This window comes from Antedon bifida, chromosome 5 (genome assembly GCF_963402885.1).
Source record: "Antedon bifida chromosome 5, ecAntBifi1.1, whole genome shotgun sequence".
NCBI lineage: Eukaryota > Metazoa > Echinodermata > Crinoidea > Comatulida > Antedonidae > Antedon > Antedon bifida.
The window spans coordinates 25,954,971-25,982,862 of record NC_136230.1 but is presented as its reverse complement, the minus strand read 5'-3'; the positions used below and the strand labels follow the sequence as shown (position 1 = coordinate 25,982,862).

General features: G+C 31.6%; 2 protein-coding genes across 2 annotated transcripts in view; one reads left to right on the top strand and one right to left on the bottom strand.

Annotated features, from left to right (window-relative positions):
- Positions 1-1,227: 1,227 nt before the first annotated feature.
- LOC144842784 (uncharacterized) lies at positions 1,228-27,656 on the bottom strand. Its single transcript, XM_078699318.1, has 13 exons — positions 27,514-27,656; positions 27,268-27,388; positions 24,522-24,819; positions 21,087-21,699; positions 13,607-13,916; positions 8,983-9,012; positions 7,832-7,861; positions 7,357-7,400; positions 5,762-5,891; positions 4,936-4,968; positions 4,762-4,791; positions 3,236-3,360; positions 1,228-1,886 (listed from the first exon to the last, which is right to left on the bottom strand). The coding sequence occupies exons 4-13, from the start codon at positions 21,345-21,347 to the stop codon at positions 1,644-1,646; spliced, it is 1,236 nt and encodes a 411-aa protein (XP_078555444.1). The 5' UTR covers positions 21,348-21,699; positions 24,522-24,819; positions 27,268-27,388; positions 27,514-27,656; the 3' UTR covers positions 1,228-1,643.
- LOC144842767 (conserved oligomeric Golgi complex subunit 3-like) overlaps positions 8,656-27,892 on the top strand; it is a 40,219-nt gene continuing 20,982 nt past the window's right edge. The window contains exon 1 of the mRNA XM_078699297.1: positions 8,656-8,797. The gene's annotated coding sequence lies outside the window, so the exon portion shown is untranslated. The remainder of the gene's footprint in view (positions 8,798-27,892) is intronic.

The window sequence follows — 27,892 nt, the reverse complement described above, 5'->3', positions numbered from 1 at the left end:
TAATTGTTTGTAATTATTTGATCAAAGTTGTTATTTCCATTTTGCAAATAATTTCAGAATAATAGATGACGTCACATTGATGACGTAATTTTCTGTTTCGTTACTTTATTCCATTTTTTTTACATCCATGTTCACGTTTTAGAAAAATAAAACAAGACAAAAACCTTCATTATGACTAACAACTTTGTTTGTTGGATTCCAACCACCGACCCTATTTTCCCAAAAAAAAGGAAAGAGTTGCTGTTATTCTTTTATTTTTAAAAGGTCATTAGTTGCGAAATGCGCTGCGTTTGAGAAGTATAGTTAAAACAAGATTGATGGGATTTCCCAAATTGTATATTCACAAATATGGGTCAATTTTAACCTTAACAAAACGCTTTGTCATTCAACATGTGTTTTTCGTTCCAATGATGAGTCAGAAAGAAAAATGATTATTCTGATACAATGTAGGCCTATTATGTATCTGACCACCTCCCACCTCCTTCTATCTTAACAACATTTTCCTAAAAACGGCTTTGTGATTTTAAATAAGGATATTTGTATTAAATTCTATGGGTTTATATATATAATAATATACAGTACTATTACACTTCATTTATAAATAAACTTTCTAGCTCTGTTTCCACTTGGACGTAAACGCAATAATGTAAACGTTCTGTTGAACGTAAACGCAATGACGTACAACGCGCAAATGCAATTTGATCAATATCACAAGTGACAGATTGGTCAAACTAATTTCCCATCCAAGTGAGAACTAAGCTGTATACTTAAAATGTTGGTTCTACTTTTCCTGAATACTTCTAATAATTAGTTGATAGAATTTGTCTCATAAATATCCGAAATTGATCCATGAAACTGTGCCAAAGAAGATGGCCATTTTACTAAACTAATATACGCGTTAATCAAGTAACACGTTGACGCGTTAAGCAAGTAACACGTTGACGCGTTAAGTAAGTAACACATTGACGCGTTAAGCAAGTAACACGTTGACGCGTTAAGCAAGTAACACGTTGACGCATTAAGCAAGTAACACGTTGACGAGTTAAGCAAGTAACACGTTGACGCGTTAAGCAAGTAACACATCGACGCGAGCAAGTAACACATCGATACGTTAAACAAGCCACACATCGACGCGTTAAACAAGTTTGATAAAACCAAAGTAAGACGTGTCACTGGCGAGTCTGATGTTAGTGCGATAATTTGCCTTGATGCCTACCTGGGCATTTTTCTCAAGTCGAGTTACCCCACCGATGTAACAGGTACTATACTTGCGGTAATCGTTGACGGGACATTCGATACAGGAGACAAAGGGTTCACCGTCAACCATGATACTGTGTCCGGTAAAATCATTCTCATCGTAATACTGTACCTGTAGTTAAAACAGACGCCACAGTTTCAGTTCATGGATCAATTTAAGGATAATTTGTGATGACAAAATCTTACCATGACGAACTTAATTACGTCATAACCTTACAATACAATGTTTACTAAAATAACTCATTTTCCCGTACATATTTACACTGCGTTCTAATTTGCGACAGCAGACAGTGTATGTATGACTGCTTGTGCAAAGTGTTACCATTGTCCCTTAAGTAAGATAGACCATGCGCACGCATAATCATCTTGTATAAGACTAAGGCTCATCACTTCCCTAATCCAACCAGCCCAAAATATGTAGTGTCGCTACTAAAATTTATGACGCGTCGGTTATATCCAACTTGAATACCAACGGTAGCGTTTTCTGGAATTCGCGTCACTCCACCAATGTAACATGTGTTGTATTTCAGATTTGGGTTTGTAACGCATTCGGTGCAGGTTACGAACGGCTGGTCGTTTATATAAATACTGTGGCCGACAAACGGATGGTCGCCATCGTAGTACATAACCTAAGCAAACAATATTAATGTTAATGTAACTTAAGCACTTCCGGTTATGAGTGATACTGATAATGATAATCGATTCTCCAAAGTGGTTTGTGACAAGCGTATAGAACAGTCAAAATTAGTTAAGCTTAGTCCTCACTTGGACCCAGGAGTAGGAGCAACCAAAGTGACTTGACCAATCACAAACGAAAGTTCGGATGATCCATCTCGTTGTGATTGGTCAAAAATGTCTTTGTGCTTACGTCCAAGTGGAAACCAAACTTTAGCAATGCGCAAAAGCAAGATAGAAATGCAGAGAACTTTATGTTACATCGTGTGAACGAAAGTTAAAGAAGTGGAAATATGCGACTTCAATTTGAAAAACCCCATTAAGTTACAAATACATTTTTTCAACAAACGGTGATTGACAACAGGAATATTAATACTAACTCATCTATACTATTATATTATTAAATAATATATTTTACTAAAATTAAAAATTAATCCAGTAAAAAGATCGTTTCAAGGCAAATAAGAAGAGAGGGTTAAATATTTACGTCAACAGATAAGTTGAAAAACAATTGCGAAATTAAAAAAAATCCCCACAGTCACTCTACACTGATAAAGGTTAAAATAACAGAACTATAGTACTGACTACATCAAAACAGGATCCAAGATATTAAACTATACACTTGAATAGTAACCTGCAACCCACTCATTTTACTACAATAGAGTGGGTAAAAGCGTTGTTGTCAACATTTAAAATTATGAAATAAATAAATAAATAGAGGAAACAAATTACCTTTTGATTTAAGGTTGAAGCCCTAATATCGTAAAATAATATGATAAACAGGATACTCATAGAGTAGTTTCTGATTTATTATCTCACAAGAAAAAATACCATGACATTCCAAATGTTTTTGTTTAACCTGGTTTTTAATATGTTGATAGCATGCTATTTATAATCTGCTAGTGTTGTAATGATAATGATAAATATAATTATGAACCCTGTTACTGTTTATCCGGGTAGCATAGATATCTGCTTTTTCGTGTTCGTTGCTTTTTGTTGTAATGTATTTTTGTAACAAGTTTGTTGAGAAATAACCTAAATCATTTCAAATTACCAGTGAATAAATTAAGTAGATGCCTGCCTTTTATACCGTTGTTTCCAAATTTTTCTATTTTTCTGTTTGTTTTCTTTTTGTAATAAGTTTTTTTTTTAGAAACAAAGTAAATCATGTCAAATTACCTCTGAATAAATTAAGTAGATGCCTGCCTTTTGTACCGTTGTTTAACAAATTTTTATTTTTTTTTCTGTTAGTTTTCTTTTTGTAAAAAGTGTTTTAGAAAGAAATTAAATAATTTCAAATTACCTGTGAATAAATGAAGTAGATGCCTGCCTTTGATACCGTTACGTTTCCAGAATCGCTGAGGTCAAACATCTCTCTCTGAGATTTGTCCACCCAATCTGCATATGCCCAGTACGGAATCAGACCATCTTAAAAAATAAGTGCCAATGATTTTATTTAGTTAAATCATCAATGTATCTGTAACGTTCAATCTGTCTTGAAGTACGGTATTCAAATGCTTTTCAGTAAACATAAACACAAAATTACACGTGCAATATGTTTGCAGAAAATAAAACAATTTGACGAACATACAACATATGTCAGTCAATTTTAAATGGAGTCTAATTTGAAAAAAAACATATTTCTTTCAATGATATGTATTGAACTGTGATTTAGTGGAATGAATAAATGGTCGAATGGCCAATCATGACAGTCACAGTAAGTCAGTCAGTTAGTCAAAATCAGTCTCAGTCGCATTCACACTCAGTTAGTTAGTTAGTCAATTAGTTAGTCACAGTCAGTTAGTCGATAACCTCGTCTGTAAGTCAATTCGTTGGTCATATCTACATACAAACAATAAATAATGAAAGTGATAAGAATTGTAGAATTTCATGCAGAATAAGTAACGTAAAACGACAGATAGTTAGTAAGTCTGTCCACCATTCAATTAAGAATGTGCACCGAATGTGGCACTAAGAATGAATATATTTTGATCTAATTCTGAAGCAATGGTAATTATGACAACTATAATATAGTTGTGAATTATGAATTATTATTATTATTATGAATTATGTGGATTATGAAACTACTATTAATTGTCCAGGCTGGTGAACGTGTTTTAGCCTGGCTATAATGTATGGGTTATGTTTGAAACAGAACGCTATGTAAAAAGCAAACAAAGTGACATTTTTTGATTGGAATGATAAAGTCGCAGCTGTAAGTCTGAATGATAAATCAGACGAAATAATCTTTGCTGCAGAGTGAAAAAAAAATAATAATATCATCTCACCCACTTCAATTATATCTTCATTTATCGGCCGATCTATTGTACATATAGAACAAATAAAACAAGTAAGATCTATAAGGTGGTACTGACAACCGTGGTATGCACCTGACTGCAATACTTATTTTAACCTTTGTATTGTATACGAACGCCGTGTATAAAAATAAAAAAATGTTCCCGGCGCAGGCATTTTTTCCTCATTCCAAACAAATATTCACTATAGCTTAAAATATGTATATTTAAATAAGTGCAGTAAAGCAGAAAAAGTATAATTGTGATGTACTTCAAACTTATTTCCCGACTTGTTTGTTTAGAAAAAATACCCATGCGTAATGGTGTTTGTTTGCCAAGCTTTAAAAAATGCATTTTGGGAAATACTATTAAAGTTACGTCACTTTTTTTCAAAATACTTTTTCGTTATTATAGTTATTAGCAGCCGAAATAATGTTTACTACGCATGCGTGGAGGAGTTTGTTTGCAAAGTGTGCCATGCTTTTAAAAACTTTTTAGCAGCCGAAATATATAATATTTACAAAAAAATTCTCACCAACTGTTCTCATTTTTGGATTTATGGGATCTTTAAAATAAAAACAAAATACATTTTTAAAACCGAAGATTTGGTAATATGCGTACAAGATTGAATTAATGTTTGAATTGTCTGTATCGTTGGATTTAGGCCTAATGCATCATTAGTACAATAAATAAATAAAAATAATCTCACCAACAAAGGCCATATCTGGATTTTTCTCACCATCTAATGTACAAAAGAAAACAATAATCAAACAATGTGCGTAATCCCGAATACTTATACAAAAAACAATGAATGTTTATGAGTTGAGATATGAATATAATTTCGTTCATTGAAAGCCTGACTGTCCTATTAATAGAACAGCCAGGCTTTCCGAATGCTTTCCATTACGCAAATACAAAACATTCATTATTTTTTATAACACATCTGCAGTATGTTCTAAAGTAAACTTTTATTCAATTAATTCGCTGCTTCTATCTTTAATGAAGAAGACAGACTGAATTTTAGGCCATTCAGAAAAGAAGCTCTCTATTTTTGCCAAGTGGTAGAAGAGAGCTATGCCACAGTTCACCAACCTCGCGTCGCACAAAATTCTGTTTTTTAAACGAAAACTGCATAATTAAAAAATTTTTTTTTCAGTCTACCACTTTTTCTAATTATTGTCGAAATATTGAAGTTTAACACTATGGTTTACATTTCATTCATTTGAGTGTGTATTATTTTGCTAGTATTATATACAAAATATTCGTGCATTGTTGAATGGGTAGTGAGTGAGTAACTAAATACATGCTATTGTAGCATTATTAAGAAGCCACACATGCGGTGCGATGAAAGTGGCATTAAATGATGAACAATAAGCACAAATATAACACACAAAATACAGAATTGTTAAACAAAACATATTGCAACATAGAATAGATGACAATAAAATAAACACTGAACTTTACAATACAAGCGATTGCGTCACGTACAAACGTATGTTATGACAAAAACGCGTCAACAAAAGAAGTTGACTTACCAACCGACACAACGCTATCGGTGTAACCAACAAAGTGCACGCTGCCAACTTTATGCTCATGGTGAGACTCGTGGTCATACTCGTGGTCATGCTCGTGATGGTGTTCATGATGATTCTGCGATTGCTTGACCTATAGGGTTAGATAAATGAAAAATGTGTTTATTATTACTGTTATTTTAAGATAAAATGAAAACAAAAACATTTATTATGTACTATCCATATAAAAGAGACACTTGGATAGGGGTTTACGCGCGAAGAACCGGTATGGTGTTCCCCAAATAGGGGTGTCGGATGGAAGGGATTCTGCTGTAAATTTTCTTTTCAATTTCAATTCGTATTTATATGGTGTTGGATTTTTTGTAATATCACGAACTTGTGTAAAAACAATCAATGTTGATTGAACAAGTTGTACTGCACATCAGTCTCATGAATAAATAAAGTTTATCTAAAGTTAAAAGGTAAATAGACTAAGAGTGTATTTTTGATGTTGTTGATTGTACTCTTACTTTAATTACCATTAATGTGCAATATTGAATCTTTATTTTAATAAGTAATTTTTAATATTTAATATTTTAATATTATCAGAGAATTGTGTTGTTTCTGTGTTGTGCAATTTTCTGTGTATTTTTACTGTTTTATTTATAATTATTTTTACTCTATGGCTCACTATGTCGGTCGGTAGGTCGGTAAACACTAACTCAAATTTGCGCACGCGACTGCAGCCATGAATATAGCCTTGTTATATGCCAGTTTTCTAAAGCAAATTTCTGGTAATTTCAGTTTAATCGATAAATAAAGATACTATGACTATGACTATGAACTTATTATCTTTTGGGCGAAAATAAATGTCTTTTGAATCTGAAAAAAAACCCCGTCTTATTTTATTTACATAACTCTCATATACAAGCCTTCTATTTTATGAACGGTCCTCAACGATGTAACATTAGATCTATGTCTTTATTATTATTATTATAATTTAACTGATGATTTTGTGAAAATAATCTCAGCTTTAAAGATAATATCTTTTCAAGTTAACAATACAATAGGAGTATATTAAAATAAAATAATCAGGATTCAATATTTATTCAACATAAATCCACCATTTCCAGTGCTGTATCTCCACATACTATCTATTTCCGAAGATTTAAAGGAATATTTGGTAATACAGCATCTCATTTATATCACATGTGGTGCCTGTACCATGTAAGATGGGTTAGGTTACTACTAGATACATGTGAAACACATGTGATGTATGATGATGTATTACCAAATATTGATACTGATACGGAAATAGATACAGTACCGAGAATCGGCTGCTAACTCTCACTTAAAATTGAGATATTTCCCTTAAATACTTAGTATTTCAGGAGTATGTGGTCGTGTTCAACAATCACACTTGATTTAAGTATTTCACATAAGCCAATAAGTATTTTTACTTTATGTAATGTAGTATTACTTACAGCAGAGCGTTTCCATTAAATGAGATTGATGAATATGTTCGCTTTGACTTCGACCAACAATAGGAGTTTACAAATAAAGTAGGCCTAACAAAATATGATCAAATGTACAATATTATAATATCATGGATAACTTACCGTGGTTTGTTTGGTTGGGCATGGCCCACACCCGATAGGAGGTACTATAAAAGAAAGCACAAATAATTTTTAAGTCAATTGTTTAAACTATTTCGTTAGAATTTTAACTTCAGTCGTTCATTTATTTATGCTCTACCAACATTTGTTTGTGAATTGGATCAAGTCTCAACAAGCGAATAACAACAATGTAGGCCTTTGTATTACATTTTTTGAACTTTTTCCTCCTCTTTATTACAATATTTAAAAATCAAATTATCTTTTGTTTCAATTCAATGGATTTAAATCACGGTGAGCTTTACACTACTTAAAAGTATTGGTAAAATGTTTTATTGTCTAAAGTGTTCTATGCATTATTTATCATTTATATAAAAGTTAAGATAAATCTTTATTGTCATGACCACAACAAGGCGAACATGAGTTAGTTTAAACTGGTTGATGAAACTGATAAAAATAGATAAAATATAACCATAATTACCTTTGTTTTTTTTACAAGCCTTTCTACAATCTGTAAAGAAATAATGTATTTTTCATTCATTACATGTTATAAATATTGTTGTAGTGCAATATCAAAAACAGCAAAATTAAAAATATACAATGATATTGGAAAACAAATTATGCATCGGCAATTGGCAAAAATTAATTATCAAAATGAACGATATTTCACACAAATAAAGTGTAGGCCTATTTTTAATTTAATTTATATTATTATAATTTATGCAAAGAATAGACAAATAAGTGCCCAAAAAAGTTGATCATTATGATTGAATCATTATCATGGAATTATAAATAATTGCAATGATTGAAAGAATGTAACATTTGTTATGAATGACCAATGTTCTAAAGCATGCAAGCAATTTTAAAAACTTAGTTAAATTGGTCAAAATGTTAATTCGATAATATTTTTTAGTGTTCGCTCATCCCCAGACATCTAACATTTAGAAATAAATTACAGAATAAGAAATGGTCGAATTCCGTTTTATGATAAAACACTGAGCGGCTAGATAAAACGCCTAGCGTTTCTCACTTTGCTTTCAAAAACAACATGACAAGTTTTGGCTTTACATTCATAATCTGCGTGATATAACATTTTGTGTAAACTTCAGATATTTTATTTGAATTATATTGCGAATTGGTAATACCAAACAGGTGCAACAATCTATAGGCGGAGAAAACAAAGAGGGACCGAATTTGTAATCTAAATTTAACTAACAATGGAGGGGTAAAGCATAATGTATAAAACACAAGATATTTTACAACTTAGTAGAACCCAAAATTATATGGGGAATCCCCTTGTTTAATAACTGGTAAACAATTCATAGAAAGTACATCTTTGATTATCATAAAGAAGACTGGTTACAAGCGTGTATGTTTACTTATCTCGATAGGAATGATAAGACGAGTACCCATTCTATATACACGTTAGTATAAGCATTTTATTAAGGTAAGTGGATATAATTTTATGATATAGTAGTGTCATATTAGTGTAAATATTTTATTGTATATTTTGTGCTCTAGATTGGAAAAGAACAAACGTTAAGAGTCATTGTAACAAGAAATTGCATGTACACAATTACATAAAATTGATTAAATTAAAAATTAAGCTAACAAGAATAGAGAAGGACATACTTCTCACAGTTGGTTCTTGGGAACCGTCACCTGAGGAAAGAAATATAATACATAATTAGTTTGATGTTAGGAAACCGTTTTACAAGGAGAAAGAGTTACTATTAGTATCGAGGAGTTGTTATTCATCTGAACCTTCAAATACATATTGTCTCTTCCTATAGACATAGCAAATTGGTTTCGTCAAACAAAACTTGTTTTGGACGGTTTTCCTTGAAAGCTAAAGTTAAGAAATCTACATTAATGTTTTGGATTAATAACTTCTCAGAAGAGACAATATGTCTTGTAGGCCTACAGCGTCACAATTTGGCCACAAATGTAATGACTTAGTATAAAGTTATAGTTGCAATTTCACCAGTAATCGAATCTAAACACTTCTTTTTACGTAATCATATATTTTATGTAATTTTCATTGAATCAATTTATACCAGAGAAGTGTGAAATTTATTTCACTCTTCCCTGTTTATACTATGTATTTATTTGTAACCGAAATGATAAACAACTGTTATTAGTAACAAAGTAGGAACATATATTTTGTATACTTTCAAATAAAAAAAGATCTATCTTATATCTTCTTATCAATTAACTTTATTGGATTATATTTATCCATTCATTATAACAAACACTGCAAACGGATTGTTAGTAACAACAGCATGGAAATATATTATTTTTTCAAATTTTAGAAAGACCTTTCAGCAGAGAATAGGTTTGATTTTCTACCTTTTCGAAACATCTTTTCCAACCCAGTATAAAGAAGGAATAAATAATAATATTTCAATTTAACTAATTGTATATAGTTATTTTGGACATACACTGCAAACGGTAATAGCAATATGTAAATATATACATTTTTTTTTTAATTTCAAATTTTAGAACGCCATTTCAGCATTGACTGTTTGATCTTATCTCTTCTTATTACCTAACGAATTACTTATCGAAACAATGTTATCCAATTGGAGTTTGTAAACATGTTCTTAGTAGGTTTAATGACTATATACAATATACAGACACTGAAATAAGTTTTTGGTAATAACAGTATACGATATATATTATTTTGTTTAAAAAGTCTTAGAAAAACATTATTTATTAATCTTTTTGTTGCTACTCTTGAATTGCTTAGTTGTTCATGGTAAATTACGTAAGCTTTCAGTTTTAGAAATAGGCCTATATTTATTTTTATTTACAGTTTCGTTATATTGAATTACGTTGTGTTTTAAAAATATCATCGAAACTAATTAATAACTATGTATATCGTATAGATAGCTATATAACTAATTTTGTTTAATTAGGATGTATTAAGTATTATCATTGAGAAATAGTAACTTTTTAGGACATTTTACCAAAACGGTTGGGTCATTAATATTGAAAAATACGCTCAATACAAGTAGATGAAAACTCTTGGTGCAATTAGATAATTACCATTATTCAGCTTTATTTGCTTAGAGAAGGCCTCGTTTCGTTTAGATCAGGTTGGCCAAAATGCGTTAGATATTACTCTAATTTAAAAATGTTTAAATAATAATAATACAAAAGTTAGTACTGTATTGTACAATAGAACAAATAGAGATATACCGTAGATTAGATAATAAAATGTAATATTATATGTATTAGTAATATTAGCCAATATCTATGCAGTAGTATACAAACTAAAAGACACAATCATATTAAATTAGAGTAAAAAAAAACTTCGTCGTGATTGGATAGAATTACTTTCGTTTACGCTTGCGTCCTAGTATGTCTGCATGTCAAGAGGTAAATAATGTATTTGTTGACGTATAATACGGTATCGGTTGTTGTTGTTGTTATAAAAATGTATAAGTAATTATTTCCTCTATTAGTTCAAGTCAGTGAGAAATTTTGTTTGAATTATTTACGAGTTCAACATTTAGAATTTGGTGTTGCAAAATATTGTACTGCGGAAAATGAAAGTTTTGCTGTTAAAGATATATTGTCCCCCCAAAAAACAAATAATTTGTTTAATGTCACAACATTTTTATTCAACAAAATTTGGATTGTTTAAAATTGTTTACCTAAAAAACTACTTTAATGCAAATAAATAGCCAAATTGACTGGAAGTCAATGGGTTTTTTGTTGAATGTATTTTGTCTTTTTGTGAAGTGAAGTGAAAATATTTTTTTTACTAACTTGATTAAAACTGGGAAATGGCCTATTCAAAGTCTTTATTGATCTTCATATTTCATGTTTTTGGATACACATTTAATGAAATCAACCCGATGCAAACTATTTCTATTTTAAACGTTCTTTTCCCTGTTTGCTCTGCCGGTAAAATAAAGTACATACGAACAGATTAGGCACGTCGGTAACCAGTAACAATGATGTTGATAAGATGTTCACTGTATGTATAGTCATCGAGTAATGGGGCTAGATAGGTAGCCAGGAACAATGATGTCGGTAGATGTTAACTGTATGTATAGTCATCGAGTAATGGAGCTACATAGGTAGCCAGTAACAATGATGTTGATAAGATGTTAACTGTATGTATAGTCATCGAGTAATGTGACCACATAGGTAGCCAGTAACAATGATGTCGGTAGATGTTAACTGTATGTATAGTCATCGAGTAATGGAGCTACATAGGTAGCCAGTAGCAATGATGTCGGTAAGATGTTAACTGTATGTATAGTCATCGAGTAATGGAGCTACATAGGTAGCCAGTAACAATGATGTTGATAAGATGTTAACTGTATGTATAGTCATCGAGTAATGTGACCACATAGGTAGCCAGTAACAATGATGTCGGTAGATGTTAACTGTATGTATAGTCATCGAGTAATGTGACCACATAGGTAGCCAGTAGCAATGATGTCGGTAAGATGTTAACTGTATGTATAGTCATCGAGTAATGTGACCACATAGGTAGCCAGTAACAATGATGTCGGTAGATGTTAACTGTATGTATAGTCATCGAGTAATGGAGCTACATAGGTAGCCAGTAACAATGATGTTGATAAGATGTTAACTGTATGTATAGTCATCGAGTAATGTGACCACATAGGTAGCCAGTAACAATGATGTCGGTAGATGTTAACTGTATGTATAGTCATCGAGTAATGGAGCTACATAGGTAGCCAGTAGCAATGATGTCGGTAAGATGTTAACTGTATGTATAGTCATCGAGTAATGGGGCTAATTTTGTTCTTGAAAACGTCCGTACTACAACACTTATAGGGATTATATTATCCGTCATAGACGGAACAATAACCAAACAGAAGATCACACTTTTTTTTATTAAACTGTACCAAATCATATATTTTAGTCTACTGCTTATTATATTAATATACACTTTATAATAATTTCCGGATGAAAAGAACACCCACCCGTAATGACGTAAGAAGTGTGTGTTTTGCGTCAAAAATAGCTTTAAAATCTAAATATAAGTCAATTATATCCGTTTTACGTGTAATTGTTTCGTATATAGATAATTATCTCAACCAGATAAGAAGCCTGTGTATTTTACCGTTTTTTTATTGTTATTACTATTTTTGGTATTATTTTATTTCAAAACACCATCCGAAAAAAACCAGCATGTACTCCTGTTATGTATTTTAAAAATTGTTTATATTATTATTTTATTTAAAAGCATAATCGTAAAAACCACTATTCTTGGGTTTGTTGTTATTTTAATTTTTTTTAAACAGATTCGGAAAAACCAGCATGTGCGTATTTTATAAAGGTTTTATTTTGATTATTAATTTTGTATATATATTTATTTAAAATACCATTGGAAAATTCTTTCCGTTAGAATTAGCTTTCAATACTCTCAATAAACAGTTCGATTGATTACTATACAAATTTAAACATTTATAGCAACTTTTTATTATCCCGAATAAATATTTGTATTCATTATTATTAATGAGAATTAAATATCTGTTAATTGGGCATATACGCATCTTGTACGGTACTTTTTTGTAAAAAATATTGGTAAGTTTCTCGCAATTGAATATACTACAATCAAACGTGGTTTTTCCAAGTATAATAATAACAGTTCATTCTTATATAGCGCATTATAAGCAAGCTTAACTTAAAATAGACGAGAAGTGGAAAAAATTTGAAAAGGAAATACTTCAACTGGGTCTTGGAAGAGTTTACTCATCTTCCCTAATTTATATTTCATGTTTTTTTTAATTGTAATAAAGTTAGTTCGAGTATAGATTTATACGCAAGTTATACCCGTTTATGTAAAAAACGAATTTCGTACTTTTATCGAAAACATTTGGGATTTAGTAAATGTTTAATTGAAAATCAAAATTAAACTTCAATTTACGATTATAAATAGATAATTAGATAGATAGTTGGCGTCTGAGGTTAAAGACCTGAATTAATATAATGTTTCGACTAAGCGTCGGCCCTCATGTCGGTATGTAGAAAATGGCAAAATAAACCAAATATCATGCAAAGCAAACGAATAATACTTTTAAAATAAAATTTGACAAAACTTAAAATGAGTTTGAAAAAAAATGTTTATGGAATATGGGAATGTAAACAGGCGGTGTTAATGACAAAACGTAGTGCGTGGTATTCATAGGACTTGATAGAAAAAAGTGTGTAAATAGCGAAGTTAATAAGCTGGCACGACAAATTAAAGCAACGAACGATTAGAATTCACCTTCACCGTTATTATTTCGTTTCTTCTTTTCATCTTTTGATTTTCGCCTGCCCTCCCTGTTTTTCTTTTTACCTGGGCTTTCTGTCGGTTCCTCCTGATCAACCACATTACGTTTGATCTTGTGTAATATTTTTGCAAACGGGCCTTCCTCCTCCTCTGAATCATCTTCCGTACCGCCGAAAGCCTTAAAGGTTAAATGTGTTCCTTCGATGTCGTCTGGTTCTTGTTCAGCATCTAACCCCACCTCAATGCTCACTTCAACTATTTCGTTCGATGTTTCTTCCTCCAAGTTATCGAGATCTTGGTTGTCCTGTAAAAAAAATAACTTTATTAGCATCTAATAATTAGTAATCTAATTTGATATTATTATTACTGTGCAATTATTTTTTCTTTCTAAGTTTGTGATCATACAGTACATACGTTTTCTGTATGTTGTAGATAATGAACATAATATTAATATGGATACTATTTCTGTATGATGTCATCAAAACACGGGTTATCAGTAAAAGAAAAAAGAGGGCGCAACTCCGTTTCTGACATCGGCAGTGGTCAGTTATTACGACGTTTGGAGATCTCGATTGAGAAGTTAACTTTATTTCTTAATTTGTACAGTGACTAATTTGTTTGAGAGGTTTCTACTTATAGGCCTAGATTACAAACCAAACAGATGGTTGTATTGTAACATCTTTGGTTTATCAATTATTTAAAGTTATATTTTCCTCCAAAATAAACGTTGAGGCCATTTTGTATTTTTGATGGTAGGCCTATTCACTTCCACGGAAAATTAATTATTTCATTTATAATTATGGGAGTTTCCATGCGTGTTTGATGCAAAAATGACCGGGGTAATAATGTTCAGCGATTAGAGGTTTCACAACATTACGTGCTATATAAATCCAGGATATTATTATTATTAAATTGGAACCTTACCCGGACTTCCTTCCAGACATGTAATGACAAACAAAGTAGACCCTTGCGACAATTAAGGTGAAGAAATAACTGTCATTTGTATCAATCGAAAGTTATTAAAGTTTTAACTATTTGTTTTATTTATTTTTTTTATATTTGCCTGTGTTTAAATGGGGAATTCCAATTCCAATGTTAGCTAGCTCCTTGTTACATTGTAATCGTTAACTATATTTTAAGGTAGAATTTATATAAGGTTAGATTACAATATATACTGTAATTTAAATTTAACGATGTAAACAATTTGGGTAAATTGTAGTTTCGTTTAGAGCAATTACAGTACATACATTTGTTATTTGTGTACCGTAGGCTAAATCTTCTAATAGTAACCCACACTCTAATATTAACCCCCCCCCCCCCCCCCTTCTAATAGTAACCTATCTTATAATCTATAATAATAACCCACTACTAGAGTCACAAAAACTTATGATGCAGCCGTATTTTGAAAATATGTTTTTTGAGTTTATAATATAAAGTTAGAGTTCAACCAAATTTGTTATTCGTACTGTTTTTTTATTTGTTATTGTTTTTATTATTTTGCTATGAGTTGCTGACCGGAAAAGGTGGGAGTGGGTTACTATTTTCAGGTGCTTAATTTAAGATTAGTATATAGTAACCTACTACTCTAATAGTAACCCCCTTCTAATAGTAACCCACCCTAAAAAACAATCAAAGAATAATAACTCAGGGTTACAATTAGAAGATTTACGGTATATTTTATCAATTGCTTGTTGGTTGGATCTACATTTCGATAGAAACAATTTTCGCTTCCAAATTCGGTATTAACTACCATTTTTTAAAGCGAAGTGAAGCTACTATAGCAATTCAAATATTTCTCTGAATTAATGTCGCACATTCTCGCATTACATGGAAAATATAATGAATATCACGCATGCGTTTCCGACGATACGTTGGACGCAGGTCTTAATTAATTTTCTTAATTTTAATGTCACAGTAAAACACAACAATAATTGGCAACTTGAAAATGAATGTCAGTTGTTTTGTTTACCAAATGTTCAATTCATTCAACCCAACCATTGCTTGCTCGTAAATGTAGCATGGTATACCGTTTGACTCAAAATAAAAAGAAAATGTACCAAAATGTTTTGATGTATGTATTTTAATGGGAAAAATGTCATCTGGTTTCAGTGTACAGTAGTAAATGGGCAAACGAAACAGTATTGAAGTTTATATTGGTTATATTTGTATAAATAAAACCTTTTTTCATTTTTGATGCAATGTTGATTTTCAAAACCCTCCTAAAATTAGTTTATACTTTTTTAATATCAAGATTACATTTATTTGGGTGGAATTGAATATTTCTAAATACCTTAAATGCCTTTTAAAATTAAAAATGTATTTGTTTTGTCAAAATTGCAAGCACAAATAATGGGAGAAACGGTAAATATGTGTCAGATAATTGAGATAATATTTCTAAGCTATGTAAATATTGAGTCATTTTGACTTTGTTTTGATATCAAGCAATGCTACTTATACAATACTGATAGAAAAGAACATCATAGTACAATGTAAGTATAGACCTTTGATATATACCTATCATTCAAAGTGATTGATAGATTCAAATACATGTTTTTTCGGTGATATCATTAATTTGACAACTTGTCCTTACAACTGTTTTATAGGAATCAAACTTAGTAAAAGCAGCACTCGCCAAAAATTTTTTTTTTTTAAATGAAGTCACAATAATTGGAAAAATAAGATGTTTATACAACTCGTCGAAAAAGATTTCCTGAAACTATTAGTTTTTGTTTTGTTTTCATTTTGTACGATTCTTATCTTTTCTTAAATCTTTGACATATTTCAACAAATTTGCTTTTTTAAAAAAACAATGCAATTGTTTCAAAATGTTTATGAAGCTATTCAAATCAAGTTTAAAGCTCATGTACAGGCATGAATTTCAAATATAATATCTGATTAATTGTACATAAATCAAATATTTGTAACAGAAATCATAATGAAAAAACATGAATTTCCTTAGTATGGTCAAATACAAAATTTGGCAAAATTCTGCCATAAAAACCAGGAAGACTTTTTTTCAGTAGTTAGGTAGTATAACCTAATGTAATAACATTTTTGGTGACTCCCTAGAAGGTGAAAAAAGATGGTGGATATACGGTGGATAATTTTTTCTATAACATGAAAATAAAAATCTGAAGTTGAATAAAAATACCAGACCATACCAAAACGTAAAATTCAAGTTATATTACTTATATTTAGTCATCTGATAACATTTTTTACCACACCGTTTATTTTTCATACCTTTTTAAAATGCCTCTCTATTTACAAAATTTGTGTACAAAAGAATAGAGATTTTACTGTGTAATTTGAACTATCCCCCACTGATAAGAAAGTGCTTATTTTCAGCAAGCTCGTGTAACACAAATAAAATCCCCCAAAAAAATTAAACATAGGGGAAACTATAGATCGATAATTATTGGAATGTATGATCAATAGAAATTTTTTGCCCGTAGCTGGCCTTTAAAGTTTACACATACTTTTCGGTCACGTTGTAGAAATTTCGGTCGCCACATCTTGGCATTTTATTTTGTACGATTCTTATCTTTTCTTAAAGGGTCTTTCACACCTGTTCCGGCACTGAAAATCCAATCGAACGACGTCAATGTTTCGTTTTCACGCGGCTACGCGCATATCGATAGGCGCATAGCCGCGTGGAGCGTCGTGAAAACGAAAAATTGATGTTCGATTCGGAACCGTGCCGGAACAGGTGTGAAAAACATTTGAACCGTTTTGGTTTTTATATCTTTTTAAAAATGTTTCAGAATGGTTATGAAGCTATTCAAATCAAGTTTACAGTTTTAAAGTTTACACGTCATACATTTCGGTCACGTTGTAGACATTTCGGTCGCCACATCTTTGCATTCCATAATGGGTGCTATATCCATAGTACGTTTATTCTCCGTGTACATAATTCTGTACTTTAAAACGAGGTCTGAACTTGCGTTCCTTGCGTACAATTGGAACATTACCCGGAATTCCTCCCACGCCCAAAAAATAAGTGGAAATGAAGGCGAACTAAGTTAAATAATGACAAAAAAAGATTTTCAAAAGTAATGTTATATGAGCAGCGTTAGTATACTATTTTATTTTTATTTTCTACGAACGATTCTTGTCTTTCCCTAGATCTGACTATTACCATGTTTTATATAAAATTAAATTTAATTCAGAAAAATAATAGCAAGCAAGTTTTAATTTTGTTGTCTTTGGTACCAGGCAACGTCGCATGACGGTAATACTCTCTTGATGAGACGTTAAGCCGTTGGTCCCATGAACAAAGAGATTTTCACAAACATAAGTGATTGGATTTTCCTTACTACCACATGTATTGGCTACATCTATATAATACCTTTTGTATACTATTTTAAAAACACACTCTTGTACATATTACATTGATTTTACATTGATTTTCTATGTTGTACAAGACTGCTTCTCCTTCTGGAGGTTATATGAAATAAATACAAAATAAATAAAATAAATTCTCCTTGTAATAGTCTTCGACTGAACGTACAGTATATTACAAACCCTTACAAAATAACTAACATTACAGTATTTAAATGTATAAAATACATTTATAAACTGATTTATTATATTATTTATTATATATTAGTTTGATATTATTTTTTTTTAAATTAGTTACAATTTGAACATCAACATGCACCATCGTGTGGTCGATTCATTTATAATTCTTATAATAACCGCAACACAATAATGTAGTACTGTACCGTACATTATGGGTTATGCTGAATTAGTGTCCCTGGTATGACCCTAAACAATAATACCGACACTGTATACGCAGCGTACAGCACCCGCAAACGAATTTAGTACCGATAGGCCTAGGCCTACATAATATTAATTTAATTAAATACACGCTATAGGCCCTACATATTGGGTAGTTTAAAGTAAAGTATACTTTATATTATATTATACTTTATTTTTGTACTGTTGTCTAAATTACGAAATATTATTTCATCTGCTTATATTTAATTATACATTTAGTTATTATCATTGGTAACTAATAATATTAATTAGTATTGATTATTATAATTTAGAATAAGCAATGCTGACGGTCATTATTTACGTTTACATTCTATATTGTGCTGATCGACGTTAAAATATCAATTCAACATGGTAGGTGAAGCTGTCCTTTGCAGGATTAGAATTTAGTTGATTTTCGAAAAGATTGGTTAATAACAAGTTGTTCATTGTTCTACTTCATTTTAATGACACGATTGCAAATTTAAAGCTCTGTCTACACATCAAACTAGTTTGACAAAAAAGTGTGATGTGTCCAAATATAATGGTAGTGATATGACGTCATTATGTTCATATATGGGCACATCACATAAAGTTTGATAGTGTAGACAGACCTTAACACTTCTTGCTTAATAAGGTTTAGATTGCAAGTAACTTCAAGTTTATCGATAAAATAAATCATTTTACGCTAGGAATTAAAAGTCAATAATTAAAGTAAATTCAAATGAAACATAATAAAATCTTAATATCTTTTCTTTTTAATTGGAAACCTGCACGGGTTATCCTCTCTAAATATTGTTAATAAAATAAGTTGTGTATGTTTGTAAGTTTTGTTTTAAGTTCAATTTTATCGATAAAATAAATCATTTGACGCTAGGCATTAAAAGTCAATAATCAAGTATATTCTAATGAAATATTATAACATCTTAATATCAGTTCTTTTTAAATGAAGACCTGCATTGGTGATCTTTTCTAAAGATGGTTAATAAAATAAGTTGTGTATGTTTGTAAGTTTTGTTTTAAGTTCAATTTTATCGATAAAAAAAATCATTTTACGCTAAGGCATTAAAAGTCAATAATTAAAGTAAATTCTAATGAAATAAAATAAAATCTTAATATCAGTTCTTTTTACATGAAGACCTGCACGGGTTATCCTCTCTAAAGATGGTTAATAAAATAAGTTGTGTATGTTTGTAAGTTTTGTTTTACGTTCAATGTTATCAGTAAAATAAATCATTTTACGCTAAGGCATTAAAAGTCAATAATTAAAGTAAATTCTAATGAAATATAATAAAATCTTAATAACAGTTCTTTTTACATGAAGACCTGCACGGGTTATCCTCTCTAAAGATGGTTAATAAAATAAAATAAATAAAAGGACCGGTAACAGATTCCGTGTTTTCAATCTGATCAGTAATTATTTTCTAATAATAATTAGTAATAGTAGTAATTTATTTTGAGTGACCCCTCTCTCGATGGCGAAATATAAATAACTGAATTCCTTAAACAAACTTCATATACCAATGAAATGTAAACAAACATTAAAAACTGAATATCAGAAGAGTTTAAAATATTCGGTTTTGGATTTAAAAAATAATAATTACTGTAACTATAGCGAAATTTAAATAATAGTTTCTTTTAATAAGCCTAATTAACATTTATTTATTCTCAACTAGGAAAGACAAATTCAGTTTGCATGTTTTATATATTTAAGATTAAGATATTAAAATGATAAATTATAATTAACATATGCCTATGTTTACTCTATTTATTCAACATAACAACATAATTAATGTCTTTAACATAATCAATGCATGGTAAAACTATGGTCAAACTAAATGTTTGTATTTAAATTTTGTAGTAATGTTCATTTTATTTTTCATTTGGATCGTTTTGTACCTATCTTTATTTTATAAACATACCCCAAGCTGATAGGGCAACCTTGTAATAAAATATAATAAATAAACTATTGTTCCGCGTAAACTTTTAATTGTGTTTTATGAGTTACATTACGTGATTTATGCTATGATTATTTTTAGCCAGTTATGAGTAATGTTTTTTTGTTCACACTCAAATAAAATGGATACAATGAAAATAATTGCTGAAGTGAAATTTTAAAAGAAAATGGAATATATGAAGTTATTTCTCCGATTAATATAGTCTTTTTAATCTTTTTTATTTTATGAGTTACATATGATTTATGTTATTTTTAGCTAGTTATGAATAATGTTGTTTTTTTTAACATTTCACATTCGATTAAAATGGATACAATGAAAGTGTGACGTTAAAGTAATTACTGAAATGAAATTTAACAAGAAAATATGAAGTTATTTCTCCGATTAATATAGTCTTTTTAGTGTTTCAAGTTCAAATCTATTTCGATAGGCGGTGAACGAAGGGTTATCAACCGGGCATTGATCCGAGCGAAAGGGTACTACGGCACATCGTAAAAACAACAACAAGCACTTTGTTCTTTATTGTAGGCATTTTACACAATCATTGTAAACATTTTTTAAAATCTCGGTTTGTTTTTGTTGTGATCTTTATCAATCATAATCATGATTACAAATGAAAGCTTAATTGAAACGGTAGAAATGTATTTTGTTCGAACGTGTTTGGTAATAAAGTGTAACACTTAACCGAGAAGATTTGAAATCGGACGGCCTACGTTTAATTTACGTACTATCTATACCACCGGGGTATATAGTTTTGTCGAACTTACCGTATTTCTATCGGGCATCCCGTACGGTCTTTCCTGTAACATCATTCGGCGGAGTTCGTCAATCTGACGGGTGTGATCTGTCAACTGAGTCTTCATTATCGAAACTTCGGCTTCCAGTTTGACAACATACCAAACAGTTGCAAAACATACAAAAAGCCCAACCAGGTACAAAAAGCAATGACCATGGCGCTGCATAGTGGTTTTGTCAGACGATTGGTATGAACCGTTGTTCATCGCTACCGCTACGGCTTTAGACGACATATCGGTTTAATAACTGGTGATACGAATGATAGAATCGTAGAAGATAGTTGAGTTACGAGTGACTCGAACCTCGAACATCCAAATGGGTCCTGGCTCAAAGTTCTCTTGTACAGGCTCATTTGGAGGTGTAGTCTGAATTAGATCGCAATGAGTTAAACGGAATCTAGGGACCTATGTTATCTGATTGGTTGAAATTTTGACCAATTAGACAAGTAGCGGATGGTTGACATCCCGATGTGCGCGTTGAGGGGCCGCTTAATCGAAATCGCAATAATAATATGCCTACTTTATCTTGTTCTCAGAAAATTTAAGTCTGATACTTGTTTACACTATGTAATTACCGTAGAGAAATCTGAAAGTATAAACAAATGATGCGTTATGTCAATTAGATTATATAACCTTAATAAGTACAATGCTATAATGCTAGAAGCTCCCGGAAATGGCATGTTCTGAGAGAGAGTGGCTTGTGGTTGCTCATTTTATGTCTATTGGGTATAGAATATTATTATTGGTATTATATAATATAACAGGTGCAATTACATAAGTGTGTACATGGTTGTAAAAAAAACCAAATATTTACATTAACATGTAACGTACCGAATAATAACTATAAATTATAGAAGCGAATGACATTGATATTGTTGGTAGTAATCAAGTTTAGTTTTTGCCTTTCTCAATAAGAACAGTTTTCAATACTAATGAATGTATATCTGATTTGCACTAGGCTGGTGAATGATGGTTATGAAAACTAGCAATACAAGATGAAGAGAGATGGTTTCAATCCTCGACTCTCGATACTGTAGGCCTATCTATAATTTGAATGGTATGCAATTTCTGTGATACAGTGTTATCACATATAAGCTAACAGGTGATACCAAAGCAATCTAACAACAAGACGCTGAGCTCCGGAGATCAAAGTGTTTATCTGTGGCTGCGTCACGATCAGTTCCTCGGCCCTTATTAACAGACACCGCGCTCCACGGAGGATATGTACATATACAGTAATGTTGGTATTTGTCGCAGCCAGACATAAAATCAAAGGAATGTTATGTGTTCCTATATTGGCAAGGCGAGCTCAGTGTTCTGTTGTTAGATTGCCTTGGTGATGCATGTGTATTTGACACCCTGTATTACATAACTTGCCTATGACATATGACATAATGTGAAGATACAGTCCAGCCCCAATCGGATGGTTTGATGATAGTGATGTTGGTGCTGGTGTGTGGTAGTGATGACGACGACGGCGCCGATGACGACAGCGACGACGACGGTGACGACGACGATGACGACGACGATGACATTGTAACGCTGATTAGTTTTATTTTAAATATATAGATGGATAATGACTATACAGTATTATGATAATGAAGAGAATGATAGCGGTATGGTATGATGGTCACTGAGATACTGATGACTATTGATAATGATCATGTTTTTGATACTATGATAGGCATATTGATGATGACAATGACGATGGCAGTGGTGTATGAGATACTGATTTCTATGATAATGATAATGATAATGATTACAATGATGATTGCAGTGGTATGATGGTGTTGATGACGATTAAATCGATGTTTGACAGTGTAGACAGAGCTTTATGAAGTAACAAAACCAATTGTTATTAATGTGAACAATTAAGACTGCCTGAAACTTTAAAAAAATGATGTGTCATAAAAATGATTATTATCGTAGACCTACAATGCCCTTGATTTAATGATTCGAACAATAATTTTTGAAATGTTTTTGTATTATATGCCTATGTGTAGGCACATAGTAAGACTACCTTATTGTTCTCTTTGCAACCTTGTAACATCCAGTCCATATATAGTAGAATAGTTTTGCTTATTCCAAGCAAATAGATAATCTTGCTTTTAATACCTGGTAAAATAAAATAAATAATAATATTATGCTTAGGCCTATAAAGCAATCAATATCATAATAAATGATCATATGTAACGATACATATTTTAATATATATATATATATGTATAACACGATCAGTAATTCACTATTTATTGATATTAAGTATAGTATTCAGGTCGTTGGGCCCAAGTATCATTATCCAAGAGACCGTACCACATTGCTATAACGTGATGAAATCTCACCATGGATCGATATGCATAATGCACTTATAATAAGGACCAGATTGATGGGCCTACACTCTTTAAAACTGATAAGATTATATATTTATTTATGATTGTGGGTAACTGATGCATTTAGACCTGAGTTCATATCGGTAGCAAATGAAATGATGGGGATTTTAGGCTGGGGGAGGGAAATTAGGCATTGTAGGGCTGAGAATTGGCCTTGACAGAACGTGTTACAATGTCTCTTCTGTATTGAATTAATTATACTGGAGCTTAGAAATAGGTGTAGGTTTGTGCCCAAATAGGGTATCCAATATGCAAATATGAGTTTACCGCATTGTGATCCATGTCACTGGTAATTTGTAATCTATGTGTAGGCATGTGTGTTGATTTTGTACATCCCTGGAACACCTTCTGGTTAAAACTTCCAGGGCAGTACTAGTGAACGATCGATAAACAATACCAAAGTTCAGTCAAGTTATTGATTTTGTCTGAAATATACACATCAAATAATTCACATCAATGTTATTCAATATTGCACACTTCATTTGTACCCGTGTATACAACAGGTTGTCCGATTGTAAACGTCGTCTGGGCAGGTGCACTATACTGTTTGGACTTGGCACACGACCAAACCATTTTAGCTTAACAATTGTCTAGGCCCCAAGACGCGACAATGTTATTTTAAGGTATAAGTCCTTGACTTAAATATAGTTCAATATCACCGTTATACAACTAAAAGATATCTTTTCATATTATGTTTATGCTTCATTTATATCGAGACAAACTTTTCAAAAGAGGGCGCCTTATTAGGAAATGTTTTGAAATAATTATTCATTTTTTTAACTTTGGTTTGGGGTTTAATAAAGCAGGAAATTGATTTTGGTATATAAATATAAAAAAATATTATTGGAATTTTTTTTTTTTGTCAAACCAGTAGGCCTAGGCCTATATTCATTGTACTCACTCATCGGCCACATACCGTGGGGACACTCACTTAAATATGTATTTCTTCATGAGTAGGCCTATATACATACTGTATTACGCAGCAGTAGAAAATAACAATTAGTGTGGAGTACTGAACGTATTCTGCAACTAGCAGTCTTGGATCTGTATCCTCTTCCCTGAAAGAAAAACGTCCCCACCTGCCCTCTGTCCCGGAACTCACACCTGAATGGGTGTCTGCCGCAGGTGTCATTCTGCATAATACCATTTGTTGGTTTAATTTGTTCACATCGAAGATGTAGGCTGCTTCTGAAATGTCCTAGGCCTACTATCGGTTTGAGATCCCTAGTGGGTTACGGTAATACTCCTTCTTCATTTGTTCCTTGGTGACATTAATTGCTCTTGCTTATCCGGGCTAGGCTTGCCTACGTACTCATCTACAGAAAAAAATGACAAAATATAATATTAATATTTCACTGTACAGTAAGCACGCAGATTTATTTATTATTTTACAGTACAACAAATATCGATTGCTAAAATAACAATAATAATATTAGAGTATATTTATCGATTGTCGAGTTCTATCGATTGTCCACTTCTTGGAAAAAATTGTCGATCAAACCACTAATCGATAACTTGTGAAATTTTGATACTGTGCAAAAAAGATCAATAATTATGATATATAATATCAATGTTCATAATAATACGATTATGATAACGTTATGATGGAGATGTTTAATACAATGGTGATAATAAAAATGGTAGGGGGTTACCCCGATTTACTACTAGTACACAAACAGCCAATGTTACACACAGCCACTGATCATAACTGGGCCCTTTGGGAGAACAGCGGCTACCCAGTAAAATGAAATAATAATAATACGATCTGAAAACGGACAATTTGGTAAAAACAATAATGATTATGGTAAGGTAGGAGAAAGAGATTAATATTATGATGATGATATTGAAACCCAGATTATTATTGTTGGATTTTGATAAAATTAAATATGAACCTACGTTTTATAACAAATATGCCAACAACAATGCGATACCATGATTATTGGGGCAATGATGAAAATAGTGGGAGTTACGATTAATTATGAAAATGTTGACGATGGTAATGGATTTTCTTTTAATAGACAATAACGCACGCGTGGTGGAAAACTGTACCAAGATGATTATGTAGGCGGGCATTAAAAATGTGTGTGTCACTTTGATCTTACGATTTATCAGCCTAATTTAAAATGCCTTTGTGTGTGCGTGAGGACCCCGTTCAATCAAGTCAACCGAAACAAAATGGGATCAACATATACCATTATCTAAGTACCAGATAAATAGTTTTTATATTGTATCGGAGAGAACAAAGTATTTACAAAGTATATAAATAAACGTTCAAGGGTCTTTATGCCTTTCAACCATGACTTTTACTATAGATACGGGTTTATTTATCAAAACAAATTTGGGCAATAATATGTTTATTTAGAATAGGCTTCAAGCTCGACACGTTCCAAGCGTTATAATAGGCTAGTATAGGCCTCTATTTATAATGTTTATATATCATGAATCACAGCGTAAGTGCATGAACTATCGTAAAACTTTCGTCAAACAAAACAATATTAATACCTCTATATGACGGATTAAATGACGCGCAGAGATTGTGAAACGATCGTTTTGATACATTAAGTTAAAAACTTTCCCTCTAATTTTAGACACTTCCATGACAATGTTTTTTTATACCAGGTCTTTCTATGTTTTGTTTTTCAAGGCCACAAGACAAAAAAAGATAGCTGTCGAAGGAAGTGGTTTGAGGGGCAGGCCATCGTGATAAAGCAGTATTCCTTTTATAATAATATAAGCGGAAATAAATTGATGAGGGCGCTAAAGTAAATTTATGTCGGCCCAACGTATATTTGTGATTTTGATAAAGATGATGAACACAAATTAATACGATGAACATTTTCATCTTTGTGAACAGGGTCTACAGAATGAACTCGACAAACACGTATGCCTAGGCCTAAATTAACAGCGTTAATTACGGGAATTAAACATTCTCATATTGTGAGAATGTTACAAACAATTTTTTTCTTTAAAAAAAACCAAACAAAATTGTCTGTAACGAAGGTGGCACCACCAAATGTTGTACCCAAAACCCTAAATGATTGGTGAGTTGTTTGCATATGCTTGAGTGGTCAATGTGTTGATTGGCTAGTTGATGTGATGCTTGATTGGTTCTTGCGTAATTGGTCTGATGCTTGATTGGTTAATGTGTTGAATGGTTAGTTGGTTTAATGCTTGATTGGTTAATGTGTTAATTAGTTTAATGCGTGATATGTTGATTGGTTAGTTGGTTTAATGCTTGATTGGTTAATGTGTTGATTAGTTTAATGCGTGATATGTTGATTGGTTAGTTGGTTTAATGCGTGATTGGTTAATATGTTGATTGGTTAGTTGGTTTGATGCTTGATTGGTTAATGTGCTAATTGGTTCAATGCGTGATTGGTTATGCTGATTGGTCAGTTGGTTCAATGCTTAATTGGTTCGTTGGTTTGAATTTTAATTATTTTTTGGTTAGGTTTTTTCTGTGGTTGGTAGATTGGTGTTGTGATGGTTGTTTTGGTTCGATAGTTGGTAATAATAGTGTCTGTTTACCTGTATGGTTGACTAGGTTTTTTGTTTGGTTAATAAGCTGGTTTGTGAAGAGTTGTTTTTATTGGTGGAAGTTTGTCTACTTGATAGAGGTTTGATCGATTGAATTAGTTCAAATTATTCCTTGGCAAGCCTTATAATCAAATGGGTCGCAATTTCTATTTATTCCAAAATAGAATAACGACTATTCATTGTATTGATTACAAAGGAAAACATTGCAAACATTGTCTTCTACTTACGTTTGAAACGTGTCGACGAAAACGTCACGACATGACCGTTGAGTCAAATACTCTACACTCGGCAAACCTTATCATTAAAATATACCCTGGTTACAATTTGTCCATCGAATGTTTTCTATTTCTTTAAACAGAGATAAATGATAATTCATTTTATCTAATTTGATGTTAGATAAAATGAAAATATTACAAATATTGTCTTCTACTTAGATTTGATAAGTGTTGACAAAACGTCACTGCATACCATACCTGCTTAGTTGATATCACTGTACCACCCATCAATATGAAGATCGAAGAGGCCATGCTTGGTAATAATACAATCTGTCCAGCAAGCGACCTGCATGGATTCCTCTACCAATGTCTCCTACCGTTTAGATTATAAAGAAAAATGTATAAACATATATATGATTAATTGATCGAAACATCCTTAATTAGTTATTAAAGCTGAGTATTCTGCTATTAAAATACGTTTCTTCCACAGCTAGCCACGAGTTATCAACCCCTTGATCATTATCGCGTCGGACAAACTAATTTTAGATCGCCAAAATTTCCATAGCCTGTTTTTTTTTTATCTTATACGATCTAAGTATCATTTCATATTAGATACGATAAAGTCTAAGTATGCCCA

What these genes read in the sequence shown, in the direction of transcription:
- LOC144842784 (XM_078699318.1), bottom strand. Translation starts at nt 21,347, where the DNA reads ATGTCGTCTAAAGCCGTAGCGGTAGCGATGAACAACGGTTCATACCAA. An exon ending in GGATGCCCGATAGAAATACG is followed by an intron (nt 13,917 to 21,086) that starts GTAAGTTCGACA and finishes TTTTTTTTACAG; the next exon opens with GACAACCAAGATCTCGATAA. An exon ending in TCCAGATATGGCCTTTGTTG is followed by an intron (nt 4,792 to 4,935) that starts GTGAGATTATTT and finishes TTTATTTTAAAG; the next exon opens with ATCCCATAAATCCAAAAATG.